At 36.9% G+C, this 22,627-nt stretch overlaps 1 protein-coding gene and 1 non-coding gene across 7 annotated transcripts in view; both read left to right on the top strand.

Annotated features, from left to right (window-relative positions):
- The window catches only part of PHC3 (polyhomeotic homolog 3), a 77,258-nt gene extending 55,812 nt beyond the window's left edge, over positions 1–21,446 (top strand). For 3 of the 6 annotated variants that reach the window (XM_059920508.1, XM_059920507.1, XM_059920506.1), the window contains 5 exons: positions 5,645–5,804; positions 11,405–11,519; positions 14,821–14,953; positions 15,045–15,276; positions 21,020–21,446. In XM_059920508.1, coding sequence (XP_059776491.1) covers positions 5,645–5,804; positions 11,405–11,519; positions 14,821–14,953; positions 15,045–15,276; positions 21,020–21,174 — 795 coding nt within the window. In that variant the 3' untranslated portion in view covers positions 21,175–21,446. Of the gene's footprint in view, positions 1–5,644; positions 5,805–11,404; positions 11,520–14,820; positions 14,954–15,044; positions 15,277–15,450; positions 15,579–21,019 lie in introns of those variants that run through there. The other 3 variants (XM_059920510.1, XM_059920509.1, XR_009502858.1) reach the window with 2 other exon arrangements.
- LOC132365674 (U6 spliceosomal RNA) lies at positions 14,036–14,142 on the top strand. The gene has a single exon (XR_009503195.1). It is a non-coding gene; the product is annotated as a U6 spliceosomal RNA (small nuclear RNA).
- Positions 21,447–22,627: the final 1,181 nt, after the last annotated feature.

Genomic DNA, 22,627 nt, shown 5'->3' with positions numbered 1-22,627 from the left:
TGGAAGAGTTTGAGAAGGATAGGTGTTAGCTCTTCCCTAAATGTTTGTTAGAATTCGCCTGTGAAGCCATCTGGTCCTGGGGTTTTGTTTGTTGGAAGATTTTTAATCACAGTCTCAATTTCAGTGCTTGTGATAGGTCTGTTTATATTTTCTATTTCTTCCTGGTTCAGTCTCAGAAGGTTGTGCTTTTTAAGAATTTGTCCATTTCTTGCAGGTTGTCCATGTTCTTGGCATATAGTTGTTTGTAGTAATCTCTCATGATCCTTTGTATTTCTGCAGTATCATTTGTTACTTCTCCTTTTTCATTTCATTTCAATTATATTGATTTGAGTCTTCTCCCTTTTTTTCTTGATGAGTCTGGCTAATGGTTTATCAATTTCGTTTATCTTCTCAAGAACCAGCTTTTAGTTTTATTGACCTTTGCTATTGTTTCCTTCATTTCTTTTTCATTCATATTTCTGATCTGATCTTCCTGATTTTTTTCCTTCATTTTTTTTTTTTTAATTTAATTTATGGCTGTGTTGGGTCTTCGTTTCTCTGTGAGGGCTTTCTCTAGTTGTGGCAAGTGGGGGCCACTCTTCATCGCGGTGTGCGGGCCTCTCACTATCGCGGCCTCTCTTGTTGCGGAGCACAGGCTCCAGATGCGCAGGCTCAGTAATTGTGGCTCATGGGCCCAGTTGCTCCGCAGCATGTGGTATCTTCCCAGACCAGGGCTCAAACCCGTGTCCCCTGCATTGGCAGGCAGATTCTCAACCACTGCGCCACCAGGGAAGCCCCCTTTCCTTCTGTTAACTTTGGGTTTTGTTTGTTCTTCTTTCTCTAGTTCCTTTAGGTTTAAGGTTAGATTGTTTATTTGAGATTTTTCTTGTTTCTTGAGGTAGGATTGTATTGCTATAAACTTCCCTCTTAGAACTGCTTTTGCTGCATCCCATAGGTTTTGGGTCGTTGTGTTTTCATTGTCATTTGTTTCTAGGTATTTTTTGATTTTCACTTTGATTTCTTCAATGATCTCTTGGTTATTTAGTAGTGTATGGTTTAGCCTCCATGTGTTTGTATTTTTTACAGATTTTTTCCTGTAATTGACATCGAGTCTCATAGCGTTGTGGTCAGAAAAGGTACTTGGTATGATTTCAATTTTCTTAAATTTACCAAGGCTTGGTTTGTGGCCCAGGATATGATCTATCCTGGAGAATGTTCCATGAGCACTTGAGAAGAAAGTGTATTCTGTTGTTTTTGGATGGAATGTCCTATAAATATCAATTAAGTCCATCTTGTTTGATGTATCATTTAAAGCTTGTGTTTCCTTACATTCATTTTCATTTTGGATGATCTGTCCATTGGTGAAAGTGGAATGTTAAAGTCCCCTACTATGATTGTGTTACTGTTGATTTCCCCTTTTATGGCTGTTAGCATTTGCCTTCTGTATTGAGGTGCTCCTATGTTGGGTTCATAAATATTTACAATTGTTATATCTTCTTCTTGGATTGATCCCTTGATCATTATGTAGTGTCCTTCTTTGTCTCTTGTAATAGTCTTTATTTTAACGTCTGTTTTATCTGATACGAGAATTGCTACTCCAGCTTTCTTTTGATTTCCATTTGCATGGAATATCTTTTTCCATCCCCTCACTTTCAGTCTGTATGTGTCCCTAGGTCTGATGTGGCTCTCTTGTAGACAGCATATATATGGGTCTTGTTTTTGTATCCATTCAGCCAGTCTATGTCTTTTGGTTGGAGCATTTAATCCATTTACATTTAAGGCAGTTACCGATATGTATGTTCCTATTACCATTTTCTTAATTGTTTTGGGTTTGTTATTGTAGGTCTTTTCCTTGTCTTGTGTTTCCTGCTGAATTCTCTTAGCTTTTGCTTGTCTGTAAAGGTTTTAATTTCTCCGTCGAATCTGAATGAGATCCTTGCTGGATAGAGTAATCTTGGTTGTAGGTTTTTCCCTTTCATCGCTTTAAATATGTCCTGCCACTCCCTTCTGGCTGTCAGTGTTTCTGCTGAAAGATCAGCTGTTAATCTTATGGGGATTCCCTTGTATGTTATTTGTTGTTTTTCCCTTGCTGCTTTTAATATTTTTTCTTTGTATTTAATTTTTGATAGTTTGATTAATATGTGTCTTGGCGTGTTTCTCCTTGGATTTATCCTGTATGGGACTCTCTGCACTTCCTGGACTTGATTGACTATTTCCTTTCCCTTATTAGGGAAGTTTTCAACTATAATCTCATAAAATATTTTCTCAGTCCCTTTCTTTTTCTCTTCTTCTTCTGGGTCCCCCTATAATTCGAATGTTGATGCATTTAATGTTGTCCCAGAGGTCTCTAAGACTGTCCTCAATTCTTTTCATTCTTTTTTCTTTATTCTGCTCTGCAATAGTTATTTCCGCTGTTTTATCTTCCAGGTCAGTTATCCGTTCTTCTGCCTCAGTTATTCTGCCATTGATTCCTTCTAGAGAATTTTTAATTTCATTTATTGTGTTGTTCATCATTGTTTGTTTGCTCTTTAGTTCTTCTGGGTCCTTTTTAAACGTTTCTTGTATTTTCTCCATTCTGTTTCCAAGATTTTGGATCATCTTTACTATCACTACTCTGAATTCTTTTTCAGGTAGATTGCCTATTTCCTCTTCATTTTTTTGGTCTGTTGGGTTTTTACCTTGCTCCTTCATCTGCTGTGTGTTTCTCTGTCTTCTCATTTTGCTTAACTTACTGTGTTTGGGGTCTCCTTTTCACAGGCTCCGTGTTCATAGTTCCCGTTTTTTTGGTGTCTGCCCTCAGTGGCTATGGTTGGTTTAGTGGGTTGTGTAGGCTTCCTGATGGAGAGGACTGGTGCCTGTGTTCTGGTAGATGAGGCTGGATATTGTCTTTCTGGTCAGCAGGACTGCATCCAGTGATGTGTTTTGGGGTGTCTGTGACCTTATTATGATTTTAGGCAGCCTCTCTGCTAATGGGTAGGGTTGTGTTCCTGTCTTGGTAATTGTTTGGCATAGGGCGTCCAGCACTGTAGCTTGCTGGTTGTTGAGTTGAGCTGCATCTTAGCGTTGAGATGGAGATCTCTGGGAGAGCTTTCACTGTGTGATATTATGTGGAGCCGGGAGGTCTCTGGTGGACCAATGTCCTGAACTCAACTCTCCCACCTCAGAGGCACAGGCCTGACCCCCAGCCAGAGCTCCAAGACCCTGTCAGCCGCATGGCTGAGGAGAAAAGGGAGAAAAAAATAAAGAAAGAAAGAATAAATAAAATAAAATAAAGTTATTAAAATAAAAAATTTTTAAAATTATTAAAAATAAAAAATATTAAAAAGTAATAGAAAGAAAGAAGAGAGCAACGAAACCAAAAAACAAATCCACCAATGATAACAAGCACTAAAAACTATACTAAAGAAAAAAAAGAAAGCAAATAACGGACAGACAGAGCTCTAGGACAAATGTTAAAAGCAAAGCTATACAGACAAAATCACACAAAGAAGCATACACATACACACTCCCAAAAAGAGAAGAAGGAAAAAAATACATATATCTATATGTATTCAAAATAAAAGGAAGCGAGCAGCCAAATCAATAAACAAATGTACCAATGGTAATAAACTCTGAATACTAAACTAAGATAAACATAAAACCAGGAACAAATTAGATGCAGAAAGCAAACCCCAAGTCTACAGCTGCTCCCAAAGTCCACTGCCTCAATTTTGGAATGATTCGTTGTCTATTCAGGTATTCCACAGATGCAGGTACATCAAGTTGATTGTGGAGATTCTATCCGCTGCTCCTGAGGCTGCTGGGAGAAATTTCCCTTTCTCTTCTTTGTTCGCATACCTCCTGGGGTTCAGCTTTGGATTTGGCCCTGCCTCTGCGTGTAGGTTACCTGAGGGCGTCTGTTCCCGCTCAGACAGGACGGAGTTAGAGGAGCAGCTGATCTGGGGGCTCTGGCTGACTCGGGCCCGGGGGAGGGAGGGGTACGGAATGCGGGGCGAGCCTGCGGGCAGCAGAGACCGGCGTGACGTTGCACCAACCTGAGGCGCACCATGCATTCTCCCAGGGAAGTTGACCCTGGATCACGGGACCCTGGCAGTGGCGGGCTGCGCAGGCTCCCGGGAGGGGAGGTGTGAATAGTGACCTGTGCTCGCACACAGGCTTCTTGGTGGCGGCAGCAGCAGCCTTAGTGTGTCATGCCCGTCTCTGGTGTCCATCCTTATAGCTGCGGCTCGCGCCCGTCTCTGGAGCTCGTTTAGGTAGTGCTCTGAATCCCCTCTCCTCGTGCACCCCGAAACAATGGTCTCTTGCCTCTTAGGCACGTCTAGAGTTTTCCCCGGACTCCCTCCCGGCTAGCTGTGGTGCACTAACTCCCTTCAGGCTGTGTTCACGCAGCCAACCCCAGTTCTCTCCCTGGGATCTGACCTCCGAAGCCCGAGCCTCAGCTCCCAGCCCCTACCCGCCTCGGTGGGTGAGCAGACAAGCCTCTTGGGCTGGTGAGTGCTGGTCGGCAGCAGTCCTCTGTGCGGGAATCTCTCCGCTTTGCCCTTTGCCCCTATTTCTGTGTTAGTGTGTGGAAACTTTTCCTCCTTCACAGCTCCCTCCCGGAGGTGCAGGTCCTGTCCCTCTTCTTTTGTCTTTGTTTTTCCTTTTTTCTTTTGCCCTACCCAGGTACGTGGGGAGTTTCTTGCCTTTTGGGAAATCTGAGGTCTTCTGCCAGCATTCAGTAGGTGTTCTGTAGGAGTTGTTCCACATGTAGATGTATTTCTGATGTATTTGTGGGGAGGAAGGTGATCTCCACATCTTACTCCTCTGCGATCTTGAAGGTCTCCTCCTCCACCTGCATACTTTGAATGTTAGTTCCCTTATCTTTATTTTTTTTTATGTATGTATGTATGTATTTATTTATTGATTTTTGGTTGCGTTGGATGTTCATTGCTGCGTGCGGGCTTTCTCTGTTTGCGGCGAGCAGGGGCTCTTCTTCTTTGTGGTGCGTGGGCTTCTTATTGCGGTGGCTTCTCTTGTTGCGGAGCCCAGGCTCTCGGTGCACAGGCTTCAGTAGTTGTGGCACGTGGGCTCAGTAGTTGTGGCTTGCGGGCTCTAGAGCGCAGGCTCTGTAGTTGTGGTACGTGGGCTTAGTTGCTCTGCGGCATGTGGGATCTTCCTGGACCAGGGCTTGAACCCATGTCCCCTGCATTGGCAGGCGGATTCTTAACCACTGTGCCTCTAGGGAAGTCCACTTCCCTTATCTTTAAAATGCATATGATAGTGATCTATCCTGAGGAGATAATCCTACAAATAAACAGCTTTGTGCATGAAAAATAAATCTTAAAGGTTATTGCAGGAAAAAAATATATTGAAGGTACTGGCTCATCAAAATTTATTGCTGATTTTTTAAAAAACTTTTTAGCCTACCTGCCTAAACTAGGACCCTTGGTTCCATTTGACTGAGACTTTGAAGCATCCATACTGCTCATGAACTGCAGTATAAAGCATTTATGTTCAGGTTGCCTAACCTTTTCTCAAGGAATAAAGCCCTTAATGAATGGATCTGATCAGTCGTACAAGTAAATTATCACAGGTACCATTCGTTTCAAGAGATTTTTAAACTAAGTTGTTTCTGAAAATCTTTTAAAAGATTATTTTATTTTGTTCTGTCTGTCTTTTAAAGGTGAGTCGTTCATCTCTGCTGATTGAACAGCCTGTGAAAAAAAGGCCTATTTTGGATAATCAGGTGATAAATTCTGTGTGTGTTCAGCCAGAGCTACAGAATAATGCAAAGCATGCAGATAATTCATCTGACACAGAGATGGAAGACATGATTGCTGAAGGTTTGTGGATTTTTCTTTAAGATACCCTTTAACTTTGACTTTTATTGTTTGAAACAAGACATGGGTATTTATTCCACACAGATTTTCACTTGGAAGTATTTACTTTTTTTCTCATATAATGCATTATTTGACTAAAATAGTGGGAAAGCTAATCAGACTCTTAATGGTCATATAATTAAAATAGCAAGATTGGTGTTAATTTGTATACTATCAGTTTGACATTTGAAGGAGTGTGGTTGGGAAAAGTTCCATTATATATGAAACTAATTCAGAATTTTAGGATCAAAACAACCAATTCTCTTTCTTAAGCAGACTTAAGTAAATGACTATTTTGCTTAAAAATTTAGAGCTTCTGGGTTGTTTGGTTTTAGACTTTATGTATTCAGATGTTTGATATCAGGTGGGTATTACAGTTGTGTTAAGGACACGTAGTCTTCAATCAAAAGGCGATTAAATTTGTTCATGGAGGAAAATATCACTAAATCTCAGTGTCAAAGAATTTTTTTTATAGACCTTATTCTAATAGTGAATATTCCATAAAAGTCTAAGTGGTAATGCAAAGTGACTTTAGGAAAACAAACACAAATAAATGCAAAAATGATATATTTTACTTTTTATTGATTCTGATCATGGATCTGCAGTTGGTACCGTTCAGTTTAATTAAATAGCATTTAATATAGTCAGAGCTCTATAATAGTGAATTAATTAACATCTGTGTCTAAGTAATTATCCTCAATATATTAATATATTTAATATATTAATATATGTCATCTAAAATTAATTTATTCATTTTATTCATTTTGTAAATATTTATTTAGCATATATTATGTGCCTGTACTTTGCTAAAATTAAGTAAAATAGCATGCTGGTAAGCAAAACAGATACTGACTTGGCTCGCAGTTTTCCTAATTCTTAAGAGGAAGGCACCTCTGTCATTGTGGTAATTTATGAACTGTTGCAATGTATTTATCACTGTTTTACTTCTTATTTGAATAGCAAGGAGTATGATAGTAGTATAAAATTTTTTTACTGCTAACTTATGTTGAGTTCAATTTGATTTTTTTTTAATTTAAAAGAATGTTAAACATGAAAATTTTCAAACATACATACAATTAGAGAGAACTGTATAATGAATCCCGACTCACCCAGACGCAACATTACCCAATTTTAAACATTATTTTGCCACACCAGCTTCATCCATCCCTTTTGATTTTTCTCCCTGCATTCCCCCCTTCTCTCTTTCTCTGTTGCTTTTTCTCTTTCCCTTTTCTCCCTTTATTCCTCTGTTTAAAAAAAGATCATGGTTCTTATTGTATTTTGCTAGTACATGCTTCAGTGTGCATCTATAAAAAGTGTACATTTTAATGCTGTGTCACACAAAACAACATTAATAACTCTTTGGTGTCATCTAGTACCTGGTCCATATTCAGATTTCCTCAATTGTATAATTGCTTAAATTGTATAAATGTTCTTTTATAGTTATTTTGTTCAAATCAGGATCCAAACAGTGTCTACATTTTGCCTTTTGTTGTTATGAATTTAATTTCATTTAATTCCTAAATACTTGCTTTTAGTTATGCATACTATTTACCTGAGAAAATTTTTCATTTGAGATAAAGAGTAGTAAAGATGAATGTGCAGGGTTTTTTTTTTTTCTTGTCTGTATCTATAAGAATAAGAAGTGTATAAACAAAAGTTTTCTAGGCTAATAAGCATATGTAATGTGCTCTCTTGTGTGCACGTACTGGAGAAAAATAGAAAACTGCTTAGGAAGCTTCACAGCATATTTTGTGATGCTCATGGTTTATAATATAATACAATTAAAACATATGCTGGACTATGCTAGAACCTAGAGGAGCTTTTGATCTAGTAGGAAGTAGCAATCTCCACAACAGAAAGATAACTAAGGAGCAACATATGGTAGGTATTAAATGAATTATTATAGACAGTAAGAACTTGGCACTTTAAAACTGGGTGAGATTATTGCCAGTTTGGTGAGTTTTCTGTAGAGATGGGATTTGACCTGGGTCTTGGCTGGTAAAGCATAGATTTAAGATAACAGGAATAACCTTTCAGGTTAGCATACCATGAATAAATGCACAAAAGATGTGCAAGTGCTAGGTAACTTCAGGAGGGGGCAGTGAAGAGTAGACAGTTGGGTTAGAGAAGTAGTGGGTAGGTAGTAAGGCAGTCAGAGTCTAGCATACTTTGATATTCGACTATGGAGTTAGGAGTTATCTTGCTGTCAAGAGGATGGTTACTGAAGATTTTTTAGGCAGGTGACACGAAAAAGAGTGTTTTTGGAAACTCTGCTGGTCACATGTAGGTGCAGTGTAGAGGTTTGGCATGTTATTGATACCTGTAGTCATGGTGGGAAGAGGAAGGAAGACAAGGCAAAGGGTGGTTTTAAAGGACAAGATACCAGAGTAAGGAAAAGGGAGATTAAAGATGATTAATCTACGCAATGAATAATAAATAAGCCGTAGAGATCTAATGCATGGTATAATGAGTATAGACAACAATATTGTACTATAGTCATCAACCTTGCTAAGAGACTTAAACTTAATTATCCCAGTGACTAAAATGAAAGGATAAAAATGTAATGTGATAGAAGTGCTCAATATTGCTACAAAGGCAGTCATATTATAATATACAAATGTATCAAGTTAATGTATTTTACACCTTAAATTTACACGCTGTTTTATGTTAACTATATTCAGTTAAAAAAAAAAGAAAGAAAGATTAATCTATTTCATAGTGGAGATATATTTACTGAAAATGTGTCAAATTTTAAAACACTTCATAATTTCCCAAGGTAATTTTATAAAGTGTTTCTGTTACTGTATACTTTGGTGTTTATGGGAAGTATTACAGGGTGAAATGGTGAGGTCACTTATTTAGTGGCTTTGGTTGTAGTAGTATATACAGTTTAATTCAGTATGAAAAACAATGTAAGGATTATTCTTTTTTTAAAGGATAAACTATGTCTCTATTTGGACTGGTTCTGTAACCAGAATCTCCAACCAAAATGTGATTTACCAGAATATCTTATGTCTTCCCTGGTAAATCATCACACTGATCATGGTTTCTATCTCCTCGCCTCTCTTTGCCGCTGATCGTCACATGATCTCAAGTCTTCAGGGAAATTGAAAAGTAACTCCTCCTTGCGCAAAAAAAATTGGGGATCTCTATTAGTTAGGATATGTGTTTGGCCACTCCATTAGAGACCCAGAATAATACCTGATGAAATAAAAAAGTTTCATTTTCTCTGACATAGTCTAAAGGTGAGCAGCGCAGGGCCCCATGGTGTTGGGCAACTAAGCTCTCAGCGGCTCTGCCATCCCTAGGATGCTGCTCACATTTCCAAGGTAGCTGATCTTCATGATCACGTACTAACTGTAAGATGGGAGAAAGGGCACCACCTGGAATTTGGTCAGAAATTGGCCACACATGGGGCAGAAACTGTACTTTTTATTCTCAGTGGCCATATTCCTAGCTAAAAATTAGGATTTTGTTACTGTGGGAGAAAAGTGAAGAATGGATATGAGGGAATTGCCAGCCGTCTCTGCCATAGAATCCCACCTTTATTAGCTAAAGCAATAGTTTTTTAAACTTATTTGGCTCTGTAATTTTTTATTTACAAATGTGAAAAAGTAGCCTTGGTAACATTACCAGGTTTGTTGAAATTTTGACCAAATATTAGAACTGGACTTTTTTGAATCTGTTAATATTCCTCTCTTCTTTATGAGAAATAAAACTGATGTTCTATTTTTGTCAGGTTGTTAACCCTTAGACCATACCTGTTTGGGATCTCCCCTCTCTCACCAGCAAAAACATTTCCTTCTCCTTCATAAGGTATTCTAACCTATTATCAAGTGTTGCATATTATTATGTTAATTAATACAAACTTTTGAAATAAAGCTTTCAGTATAGTCGAAACGGAACAAGTTGACAGATGGGCTCTTTGGGGCTGGATTGGTGGCAGTGGTGGTCGAATGAGAGGTTCTGTCTCCAGTGCAGGCTTTTCAAGGTCAGATCTGGTTACAAGCATGACAGCATAAAAACAATACTCCTGGAAGTATGACACTAGGTCCCAGGGATGTGTTGAGGGGCACAACTGTGTGAAAGCCTTCATTGGAAGGAGCAGTTTTTACTTTACTTGCTTTGAGACTCTTTGTTCCTCATTGCTACTTAATAGATGAGTTTTGTTTATTAAGACAGTCTTGAGAATTTCCTTGAGATGATCACTTGCTAGTTTATGATTTGATTGGTCATGACAGTGTATTTGGATGTCCCTTGGAACTTCAAATATTTCACAGTGTGTTTTTTAGTTCTTGCTGCCTTCACTTAATTTAGCACTTTGCTGTTTGCTTCTCCAGTAACGCTGGGATAAGGTGATGCTTCAATGTACTGAGTCCATGTCATCCGTGTCTACATTTCAGAGCCCCTTTCTTCATCTTAACAAGTCTTGCTTAAATGAATAGCATAGAAAAGCACATATGGAGCTCATAGCTAAAGGCTTTAGTTAGTGGAGTTCTTTTTTTGTATGTTTTATATGACTTGGCACAGGAATTATGATGATGCATGAAAATGGCAAAATATGGTGGATTTAAGAATTTAACAGTTTTCATTGAAGTATTTCTTAAGCACTTATTACAGGTCTTAGTACTCTTAGTTCTTATGTGGAAAATAGGAAATGGAACTGTCACTTTTTTATGCCTGCTACCTATTGGGCGTTCATGTAATCTTCACTGCAATTCTTTGGGAAAGGTATTTTAAACTCCATTTTACAGATGAGAAAACTGTGGGTCCTGAAGATTAAGTTGCTTACTTACAGGTGACTGCTGCTGCTGAATACTTGAGGATTTAGGTGGGAAGTTTCTTTGGGTCCTGTGGTATGACTTGAAAGTTATGGATATAGAGGTGGAGGGAAGGACATTCTCATTTAACAGAGAAGCACCCTGACAAAAAGGAGCAGAGGTTAGAAGTTACAAAACCAATGGTGATTTTGAAGGTAAATGTAAATTACTTTGTTTTAATATGCTAAAACTAAAAGGGACTGTTTTATAATTAGATAAATACATCTTTATATATTCTGTTGTACATTGCAGATCTTTGAGAGTGTTAACTGTTTTAAATGCTCTTCTGAAATCAGACATCAAAATTTTACCTTCATTTTGGATTCATCCTCATTTTCTCCAGTTAGAAGTGTGTTCTTTGCTGTATATATTGTACATAGCACAGTGTATCAACATTCATATACTACATGATGCTTTTTGAAAGGTAGTGACTTTGTTTTATTTTGCACATTTTAGGTAGGTTGGATTCTTAGCAAAATGAACCTTTAAAAATGTATTGCTTATTTATATAGAGAAAACTCCATAAAATATTTTTATGCAGGAGCAAGAGGGAATTGGTGGAAGTGGTTGTTTTGTGGGGCTTTGCCTTGCCGAAGTGGCTATGGATTGAGAAGTTAAAAGACCGTTCCTTCTGTTTCCTGGAGGGTCTGAACACTAGCAGCGTCCAACCAAAGTAGAAGCTAAAAGAAAATTTGCCACGATTAAATTTTTGGAAGTTTTTTCTTTGTTTTCTTCTTTTAGAGGCATTAGAAGAAATGGACAGTGAGTTGCTCAAGTGTGAATTCTGTGGAAAGATGGGGTATGCTAATGAATTTCTGCGGTCAAAACGATTCTGCACTATGTCGTGTGCCAAAAGGTATTTCTGTTCTCTTGAATTTCCTAGAGCACAAGCCAACAACTGCTGTAACAAAACCAAAAAACTTGTAGAGTTTGCCATTAGTCAAAACTAGATATTACAGAGGAGTGATATCAAATAGGCATTATTTGGAGCTACTTTGCTATTTAGCTGTTAACATTTGCTCCGTGAAAACTGCATATTCATAACACATACAGCATAATCTGATATTGAAGTGGCAATCTTCTGGTGGTAAGAATATGCTTAGGAGAACCCCTCCTGTGAATAGACTACTAGTCCTTAAGGTGTCAAAACAATATTTGTTTTATCAATATTGAAATAACCTGGATTTACTTTGTTACATTTTAAAATGTTTCATTTCTTTTAACCATATCCTATTTATTTTAGGTTTCTAAGTGGGACAGCTATAGCATAAGTTCCCCACATTGTTATATTATCTGACAACAAAATGGCCTGTCTTCTAAACCTGTCTTTTCAATAGTAATATTATAGGTGAATAGTATTACTATCAAAAAAATTTTTAGTATCTTCATTGATCTAGTCGCAAGTTTAGTTTACATTAAAGAACACCCCTCTAATTCTGATTATAAATCCTAATTATAGGTATTTCCCACTAAAAGTGAAGTGTATGCACAGGTTGATTATTTTGAAATTTGTTTTCTATTCCAAAAGTTATTATTCTCTCAAAGAATTTAAGATCTTAAAGATACATCCAGGGAATTTCTTGCTTGAATACATTATTTAGTATGGTGCCCCTAAAATATACTTAGTAAAACTTAAGTTAAATAACTAGTAGAAGTATTTTCCTCTAAAAATGGGTTATTGGTTTTTCAATTGTCAATCTGTTATTCAGATATTCTTTCATGTTATTGATAGTCCTAATCAAATTATGTAACTCCTGTTTTAATTTAGGAGTTTTTCCAGTTTGCATGTACCACAAGAAAGAATATTGGCTCTCTGATTCTAAGGGATTAAAAACTGAGGGAGAAGGATTGCCTTTCAGAATATTTTAAACTTCTTGACTATTTAGAAATATTTCAGGACATTTAACACACTACGATCACTCTTCTCCCAGAGGTGATTGCTCAGTTGTCCTGTTATTATACCTTTAGGCGAAGCTCTTTAGAGGTTTAGGGGTCCTAATGTAGGAAAATGCAGACGAGAGAAGAGCAAGGAGGAGAGGATAAAGTAGGTCTCACCTGAGAACTGCTGTTTACATGTCTGCCTAGGGATCTGTCTTAGATATCTAAATATTTAGGGACTAAATAGCAAGTGTAAAGTTAGTCTCTCTTCTCTGTTCTGTAGTCAGCTAGGAAAGAAGTTTTGTCAGTTGATGTGAATGGAAGTCAGAAACCTTTAGAGCTGAGCCCACAGATGAGCATAATGAACACGGGAGGAGCTTGTTGAATTGTCTTAGGGTAAAATGAAGTGACCATCAGGACACTTTTCTTTTTTATATTTTTAGTGGAAAAATAGCCTTTTCACTCTCATAGTACTCCTTACTTCTACCTCCTGATATTTTCATAAAACATAGGTGAGGAAATTCTTGTCATTTCCCTGAAAAATCATCTTAAAGCAAAAGAGTTTTGAAAATAAGAAATTACAGTGGCAGTTTTATGTGTAAAAAAAGAGGAACTGTGTATATTTTTCTTAGCCTTTGTGTAGCTTTTCAGACATTTGTCTTAGATCATCTCTTTTCACTCTTCTTTCTAGGGAAGGGGTTGGCAAACTATGCCCAGGCTGAGTCCTTTTTGGAGCCTATTTTTGTATGGTCCCTGAACTAAGAATAGTATTTAAATTTTTAGGTGGTTGAAAAAGAATCAAAAGAATAACATTTTGTGACACCTGAAAATTACATAAAATTCAAATTTAAATGTTATTAAAGTTTTATTGGAACACATCCATACTCATTCATTTTTTTAAAAAAATTTAATTTATTTATTTTTGGCTGCGTTGGGTCTTTGTTGCTGCTCACGGGCTTCCTCTAGTTGCGAGAGCGGGGACTGCTTTTCATTGCGGTGCGCGGGCTTCTCATTGTGGTGCGTGGGCTTCTCATTGTGGTGGCTTCTCTTTGCTGCAGAGCACAGGCTATAGGCGTGCAGGCTTCAGTAGTTGTGGCGCGCAGGCTCAGTAATTGTGGCATGCAGGCTCTAGAGCACAGGCTCAGTAGTTGTGGCGCACGGGCCTAGTTGCTCTGTGGCATGTGGGATCTTCCCAGACCAGGGCTCAAACCTGTGTCTCCTGCATTGGCAGGCGGATTCTCAACCACTGCGCCACCAGGGAAGCCCCCATGCTCATTCATTATTGTCTATGGCTGCTTTCATGTTACAGTTGCAGAGTTGAGTAGTTGTGCCAGAAACTTGTGTGGCTTACAAAGCCTAAAATATTTAATATCTGGCCCTTTATAGAGGAAGTTTGCCAGCCCCTGTTCTAGGGTGTTGGAACTCAGTAAATGGCATAGGACTCTTTTAAGCTGTCATCATGCTTTATAAAGGTCTACATTAAAAAATTTTAGAGTGTTCACTTCGACAGCACATATTCTAAAATTGGAATGCTACAGAGAAGATAAGCATGGCCCCTGCACAAAGATGATAGGCAAATACATAAAGTGTTCCATATTTTAAATATATATATGTTAAAAATGTATATTTAAAAATATTAGACAGTCTATTTTGATAAAATAAAAATAATCTTTCAGCCAATTTTAAAGAATTATATATATTTGAATTTCCTGAATTCCTGAGAGCCATGAATTCCTTGTGGAACTTTGAAATCTCAACTTTACCTTTTCATTCCTTGATTTTAGTTATATTTGAAAAATATTTTGCTAGCCATTTGAGATTTCCCCCTCTCTACTATATTAACCTCTTTTTATTAATCTCTCTTCAGAAATGATTACCTGGAAAAATAACAATTTGAACGTTTAAATAATTAATTCATAATTTCTTTTCTCCTGGAACCTTGAATTATTTTGCAGCTGGAAAAATGAGTTATCCTCTGTATTTTGCAGAGAGTTTCTATCATGCTGTTATTAGGAGAAAATATCAATACCTTGTTATAGGTGTCCAGTATTCTATTGAGAGCTATATTATGATGTAAAACGAGGCCACTTTTTTTTTTTTTTTTTTACTGTTAGCATAATTAAATCTATTGAACACTATGGTTTACTTTCTGAGGTATTACAGACCATAATGAAATAAATGGCACTTACTGATTCACAGCTGCACTTTAAGGTCATAATTAATTACTAAATGGAGTGTCCCATACATCATTTAATTTTTTTCTTACTTGAATTTCTTAGGTACAATGTTAGCTGTTCTAAAAAATTTGCACTTAGTCGTTGGAATCGTAAGCCTGATAATCAAAGTCTTGGGCATCGTGGCCGTCGTCCAAGTGGCCCTGATGGGGCAGCAAGAGAACATATCCTTAGGCAGGTCTGTAGAAACTTTGATTCAATGTACAATACCCTTTTCAGAAATACAAGGAAAGTGCAATGCTGTATTTTACCTGTACTACATTTTCCAGCTTCCAATTACTTATCCATCTGCAGAAGAAGACTTGGCTTCTCATGAAGATTCTGTGCCGTCTGCTATGACAACACGCCTGCGCAGGCAGAGTGAGCGGGAAAGAGAGCGTGAGCTTCGGGATGTGAGAATGAGGAAAATGCCTGAGAACAGTGACTTGCTACCAGTTGCACAAACGGAGCCATCTGTATGGACAGTTGATGACGTCTGGGCCTTCATCCATTCTTTGCCTGGTATGTGATTGACCACTTTAGCCTTAATATTTGTCTTGTGCACACACAGAGGAATGACGTTAGATCCATCCACACCTATTGCACAAAAGGGTTAGACAAGTTCTATGTATATGTACTCATTATATGGCATTTGGTATTGAAATGTGATCTGTCTCCTCTTGCTTATTCCCTCAGCACAACTGGGTATTTTCTCATACCCCCCAAGTCGATAAAAACTGACTAGTCCTGCTTCTGCTGTGACACCTCAGCCGGTGAAGAGATTAAAGGTGCTCTCTTCTCTTCAGTCTGATTTCTCTCGAGAGGTCAGTAGAGAGATTGAGTCAGACACTTCTTCCCTTCTGCGCTTCCAGTTTTCTATTCTATTTCCTCCTTATTTCCTAATTTAACCTTTTTTAAATGAAGTAAGAGAGACTATAATTTTTTTTTTTTACTTTTTTGAAAGCTAATCAGCACCTTTTAGAATATAAAATTTTGGCTTCTTTAAACAAAAACAAGCTGTTTCTTTTAAAGGAGGCTGCATTCTTTGATTCTTTGCAGTAAATAGACATCAAGAATACTTATGAAACTAAGTAGACAACTGAAATTCAGTTATGATATTCCATTCCAGTATTGAGGGTTACTTTCTTATTTATGTTTTCTGCTCTCTCATTTGGTACTCTTTCCATCAGCTTAAGTCATTATGTTCTTTATCTTTTTTCTTTACTACAGCAATAATCTTTTATTTCCACTTTCTCTAAGGGGCTGGCTACTGAAGATAGCTGCACCTTTGCTCATCATGAGACCCACACTGCTATATATGTTAAGACAATATATATTTTTTTAATCAGCAAACCTTTATCATTCACTTTGACCTTATAAATATAGAAAATAAGGTTTTAAAAATATTTGTTCCATTTTGGTTTTTCGGTGAATCTATCATTTCTCTTGACACAAGCTTTCCAGAAAAATACATCCCCTTTGAACTTGTCTACAGACTTATTAAAATTAATCCAGCCATTTTTGCTAATTAATCTTTCTATGAAGGTGACCACTGTCTCAGAAGCAAACTTACAGCTAAAGTGTTGGGAGTTCCCTGGTGACCTAGACATTAGGATTCATCGCTTTCACTGCAGAGGCCCAGGTTCAGTCCCTGGTTGGGGAACCATCCCACATGTCGTGTGGTGCGGCCAAAATACAAAAAATAATAATAATAATAAAAATTAAAATAAATAAATAGTGTTGTATGAGTGAAGAAAGTATATTCAGAAGTATTCTGCTTTTTAAAAAAATCCTGACTTGTGATGGGTCGACTTAGTGAACTTTCGATTTTATGGTGGTACAGAAACAATACACATGCAATAGAAACTGTGCTTCAGTTTTGAATTTTGATCTTTTGCTGGTGATATGAAGCACAGCACTCTCTCCTCAGGTTGGGTAGGGCAGCTCCCAGTCAGCCACGCTGTCACGAGGGTAAACAGCTGATAGAACCATTCTGCACCCATGCAACTCTGGTTTTCACTTTCAGCACAGTATTCAATAAATTACATGAGACATTTAACACTTTATTATAAAATAGGCTTTGTGTTAGAAAATTTTACCCAACTTACAGTAGGCTAATGTAAGTGTTCTGAGGACGTTTAAGGTAGGCTAGGCTAAACTACGACGTTCAGAAGGTTAGGTGTATTAAATGCATTTTCGACTTGATGTTTTCAACTTATGATGGGTTTATCAGGATGTAAGTTGAGGAAGATATATGTACAGAACTCTGAAATTTTATTAAATTATTTTTTCAATAGCTTGTTTTAGAAATGTTAAATAAGTTTTTCTTTTTTTTTAAACAAGGTATGGTCACTTTTAAAGAAAGATGAAATTGTTTAAAGAAGGGATACATTTTTCATGGGAAGATTTTTAAGTATGCACCTAGGAAAACTTAGGTGTGATTTAAGTGCTGACCGTGTGGGTTTAGAATCTGCTTTAAAAAGCTGACATTTTAGAGAATGGTGAGTCTTCACTGGGTGTGGTTTTAATACTTAGTGCAAAAAATTTTAAGTTTTATACCAGTCTAGATATCTTGAGAATTAGCATTGGAATTGACACTAATCCCTGAGGCTGGACTTTGATTCTGTCATCTTCAGACGTAGTCTCAGTCTTCCAAATGGGGTACATGAGCTGTTAGCCTGATTTCTCATTTGGTGGAAAATATTTCTTTTCCTTTGGGGAGGAGGAAAATAGTTGGCCAAATAATTAACAAATAATAGATACTGCTGATTCTTCTATGACTTCATATGCTTTTTTTTTTTAGGGCTAGTTTTCTAATTTTCCCCAGCATCCATTTGCCACGAGACTACTCTTGGCTGCTTTATTAGAACAAAGGCTAACTCCTTTGTCTTACTCTTGCTTCATTTGAATTGAAAAAAATTATTTCTTATAACTTGAGATGCTTGTCTTATTGAGTTCATCAGGACACTTAATTTTGTTGCTAATTGTTTAGAGAACGTTATATTTAAAGCAGACTGCTTTATAATTTAGAATTGCTTGGTACTGTTTAAGAGTTTGCTGAATACAACTCTGCTTTTCTTTTACCTGATTAAATGGGAGTATTTCTAAACTGCTTTGACAGGCTAAATAACAGGCTTATCTGTGTGATCAGTTAACATCTTCTTTCTCAAAGTTTTTCTCTGAATAATGCCTGTAGCTTAAGGTAAATCTCAGCCAGAAAATCTTTATTTCTCTATGTTCCTCTGGCCTTTGTAAACTTCCTTTTGAGCCGCTTTCAGCTCATTTAGGGCTGGATTTTTTTTTTTTTCCCCCTGAGCTTTTCTCATGGAGTGAACAAACTTGTAAATTTTGTAATCTCTTGTATTTTGTTTCTTTCCAGTTGAGGCTAGGTTTCCCTCTTTCATCAGGGCACCTATATTTATTCCTAAAGTTTTCTCTTCTCATTGTGTAATGTCATCTTGTGAACCATCTTGGTGGGACCATGTTAGAGCTGGTATGCAGACCAGTCTCAGAGCTGTTACCAGAGTGAAAAATTATTTTCTTCTAAATTTTTATACATTAAAAAGTTCTCTATAGGAATGGTTCTTTTTATTCTCAGTTTACTGCAGTTATCTTCTTTAACTCTTCCTTGATATAGTGAACTGCCTTTTGCAAAGATCACTTTAGTCTTTATTTGTTGATCTGTGAATCTGCAGTACATTTGGTTTCCCTGTAGGCATATAAAGTAGGTATTGTCTAAAAACATATGACTGTTTACTGGTTTTCATAATACTGATATTGAGACTTTTTATTCTGTAGTATTGAGTGCAGGTAATATCTTTTCATCATCCTTACTGATGTTAGTTTTTGGGGTGGGGTGTTTTTGTTTTAGGTTTAGCTGGAAAAGTGACTGGACATTTGTAAGGTTCATTTGGGACCCATGTCCGTGTGCAGAGGTCCATGCCCATTCTGGTGGCTGCTTGTGGTGAGGTAAAGCCAGCTGAGCCGACTGGTTGCTGCAGTTGGGATATGTTCTGTAATGTTCCTGGGGTGCCAGCTGTTGTACAGAAGTAGATTCTAAATATGTCAGAAATTCATAGAACTATAGCTCAGTATACCTTGAGCATCTAGGTTTTTTAAAAAAATTCATCTTTCTCTAATATGTTTCAGGAAAGCATATTTGCTTCTGCCTTTTTTTTTTCCATTTTTCTTCTTTAAGTCACTTTATTTTTTCATTTCTATACTAATGTATGGTATAAATACCCTTTTTGTGGTTGGCTTAAGAAAGTTGTGACCTAAAATTCTGAAGATAATTCATTCCTGTTTGATCATGCTCTTTCCCAACTTTTTGTTCTTTATTATTTTGCTAATACATTTACCGTCTGTCTACAAGAAGACATTTGAAGAGCGCTCTGATAATACCAAGGAACAAGCACATGCTATGAATTTCTTCATGGAGAACTCCTTGTTTCTATTCCCAAATGTAGCTCTTACGGTCCTCATTACTTCTCATTGCTTCTGTTTTCTGAATCTAAGTAAGTCCTACGCTATCTTTCTCTCTCTTCTTTTCTTTCCTGTGTTCTTGTAAGTAAGACTGAAGAGAGAAGAACATTTAGTTCTTTCATAAAAAGAAGGATGAAGTCACAACTAGATGCAAGATTAGTCAGTTTTGTCTGCCCAGTTTTGAGAGCTACCTCTGGGAAAAGAAAAGGGGCTTTTCTATGGTGAGTAATCCCATTTTAACTATATAGTTTCTTTTATATGGTAAGTGGCCAAAAGCATAAAAATTTTGCATAGGGTACTTTTGAAATGTCAGTTTTTAAAAATCTGAGAAATTATTAAAATAGAGAAATTGTAAAGCTGATTGCTATATAGGAAACAGGAAGGATACAACCAACAGAGAAGATGGAAAAGAAATAACCAAGAGAAAAGCTGGCCACACAGCTGAATACAGAAAAAAAAGTTTGTGTTACTCTTACAGACAGCTCCTTTTTAGCAGATTCTGTTTTTGTTCATTATCCATTCAGTCAGTCCTTCACTTATCCAAAAATATGTGTATTTAGCACCTACAATGTTTTGTGCTTGGTGCTGGGGTTATAGGGATGACATTATATAAGAGGGTGGCATCCTCTTATATAAACAAGAGGATGATACATTTGTGGTAGAAAGAATAATCATTCCAGCAAAATTGTATCCAAAGGTATAATGTAACCATTTCCATTATCTTTTTCTTTGTGTTCTCCCTTAGAATGCTAATTTGAATAGAAAAGAAAGACTTTAAGCTGTTAGTTTTTATTCTTAAATTCACTTTTATAATTTTGTCTTTTATAAGGAAGCTTCCACATTTTTGCATTGTCTCCTCTCATGGTTCCTTAATTCATTACCTTCCCTGCTGGTTTCTTTACCCTTAGTGGGGAAGTTTATTAGCCTGGCTGTGCAAAATTTGGTAGATAATAGAAACGTTTGAGGTTCAAGTAGAGCGCTCACGTTGTTACTTGCTCTAAAGCACTTGGTTTACACAGAGAGGTAAAATATTGGTTATTTGTCAAGAGATTAGCCAGCAAGCTCAAAATTTCAATGAGAATTTATGTTTTCTTACCAGAAGTGGAGATTAGTCCAGTGATATTAAGATTTGAAGTTGAAAGTACAAGTTGATCATTGTAATACATTTCAGCAATAGATTGATACTATAATTTTGATGGATTGTTTCTGTCCTGAGTGAATAATAAAAATGTTTTGGATGTGCCTGGCACATTGAAGGTTGTAAATCAGAATGAAGGTACAAATGATAATGAAAGTGGTACTTGAGAAAATATTTCTAAATTATTATTTAAATGGCAGAACATTATATCTTATTCTTTTGTACCTGTATGTGAAGGATATGTTATACAAAGTAAAGTTCTTGAGGTATAATGACTAGTTAATCCAAACTTGCTGTATGTGTGGCATGCTTTCAGGTGACAGCATTGTCCTTTTCATGAAGGTTATATCTGGACTGAACAGTCTGTACATTTTACCTGACTTATAATTATTTCTGCAATATTATTTTTAGAACAAGAATTCCAAGTAAATTGCTTTACCTGGATTTCGAATTCTTACATTTTAGAATGTCAGGAAATACTCTCTTCTTCAAGAGTGAACCCAAGACTACCATCAATAAATTTCATTTGTTTCTCAGCCTGTATTTCAGATACTCAGACCCAGGGAGAGCATAATTGTGACTGTTAGGAGTAACCTCTGATTGTTGTGTATTAATTCTAACATCCTTCCTCTGATCAAATTCTAGGCTGCCAGGATATCGCAGATGAGTTCAGAGCACAGGAGATTGATGGACAGGCTCTTCTCTTGCTAAAAGAAGACCATCTTATGAGTGCAATGAATATCAAGCTAGGCCCGGCCCTAAAGATCTGTGCACGCATCAACTCTCTGAAGGAATCTTAATGGGATCATGAGGCTTTGAGATAACAGCAGTTTTATTCTTAAACAAACTTGTAAGGTAAAGGCTCAAGTTGGCCTACAATATTATCACTTATTGTGATGGATAGCCAAGCACATTGGGATCTCTGCATTAAGGCTGACATTTCTTCTACAGATATAATAATTCATTATATTGATACATTTTCATAATTAGCTAACATTGGTGAATTAATTTTACAGGTTACACACAACATTGAAAGACTTGTTATAGAGGGCCATGATATTTTTCAAAGTGTTTTACTAGATAATTTTTTTAAAGGTGATGTTTATCATTAATATAAAAAATCTTTTGAGAGTAATTTAATGATTTACATTTCTCCTCTTTTGATTCGGTTTTCTTATACATTTTTCTACCCTATAATTTTTCTATGGGTTGTTGTGAGAGATATAATTTAGGAGTGATTTAGGAATAATTTTGGAGTCCAGTGACCAGAATTGTATGCAGTGAGATATCACTGTATGTTTTAAAAAACATATCTTTCAGGCAATTGCTTTGTTTATAAAAAGGATTGCATTCTAGCATGAATAATACTGATCTAGACGTTAGAAGATTTGGTTTCTATTCCAAACTTGACCAAGAATTTGGTGTGACTGAGGAAGTTAGTTTTCCTCTTAGTTTTTGTTCTTTTAGAGCAGTGGTTCTCAACAGAGGCCAGTTTTGTTCCCCAGGGGACATTTGAAAATGTCAAGGGACATTTTGGTTGTCATAGCTTAGGGGTTGGGGGGGGTGGGTTGCTATTGGTAGCTGACATGTGGACAGGGATGTCGCTAAATATCCTACAACGCACAGGACAGCCGTCTACAACGAAGAGCTATCTGGTCCAAAATGTCAGTAGTGCCAAGGGTGAGAAACCATAACGTAGGAGTGATAAATATTGCTCTTTTTCACCCAGAGGGATATTTTGAGAAAAAAAATTTAAAAAGGGATGTAACAAGGAATACATTGTACAATGGAAGTATTTCAGATAGCATTAATGTTCTGCTAGAGTATTTTTCCCAGTTTTATGCATTCTAGAAAAAGGGGGGAAATCGGCCTGTAAAATGAGGACTAGCATACTTAGAATTTTGACTCTCAGTATTGAGTCATAATAACAATTATCTTTCATATCTCTCTGCACTGATGAAGGCATAATATGATTATGCCTTATGAACCAGTACACAGCCTTTGCTGGCAGGGCAATACTTTGTAGTGGCTATGTGGTTGGTCTTTGGATTTTTCTAGTGTTGAACAAGCTGGATCTAGCTAGAATGCACATTCCTTTTTCCTTGACTAAATCCTTGTATGCTTCCTGCAAAGCAGTTATCCAACTGATCTCTCTTGGATAATTGGATCTAATTTTGTATGTACATGTTTTAGGGGAAAAAATTTTAAAGCAAAACCTTTCATTGAACAGTTAGTGTTCTGTTAGAATTATGG

The sequence above is a fragment of the Balaenoptera ricei genome, chromosome 4 (assembly GCF_028023285.1).
Source record: "Balaenoptera ricei isolate mBalRic1 chromosome 4, mBalRic1.hap2, whole genome shotgun sequence".
Classification (NCBI taxonomy): domain Eukaryota; kingdom Metazoa; phylum Chordata; class Mammalia; order Artiodactyla; family Balaenopteridae; genus Balaenoptera; species Balaenoptera ricei.
This window is presented reverse-complemented; position numbering and strand designations above follow the sequence as displayed.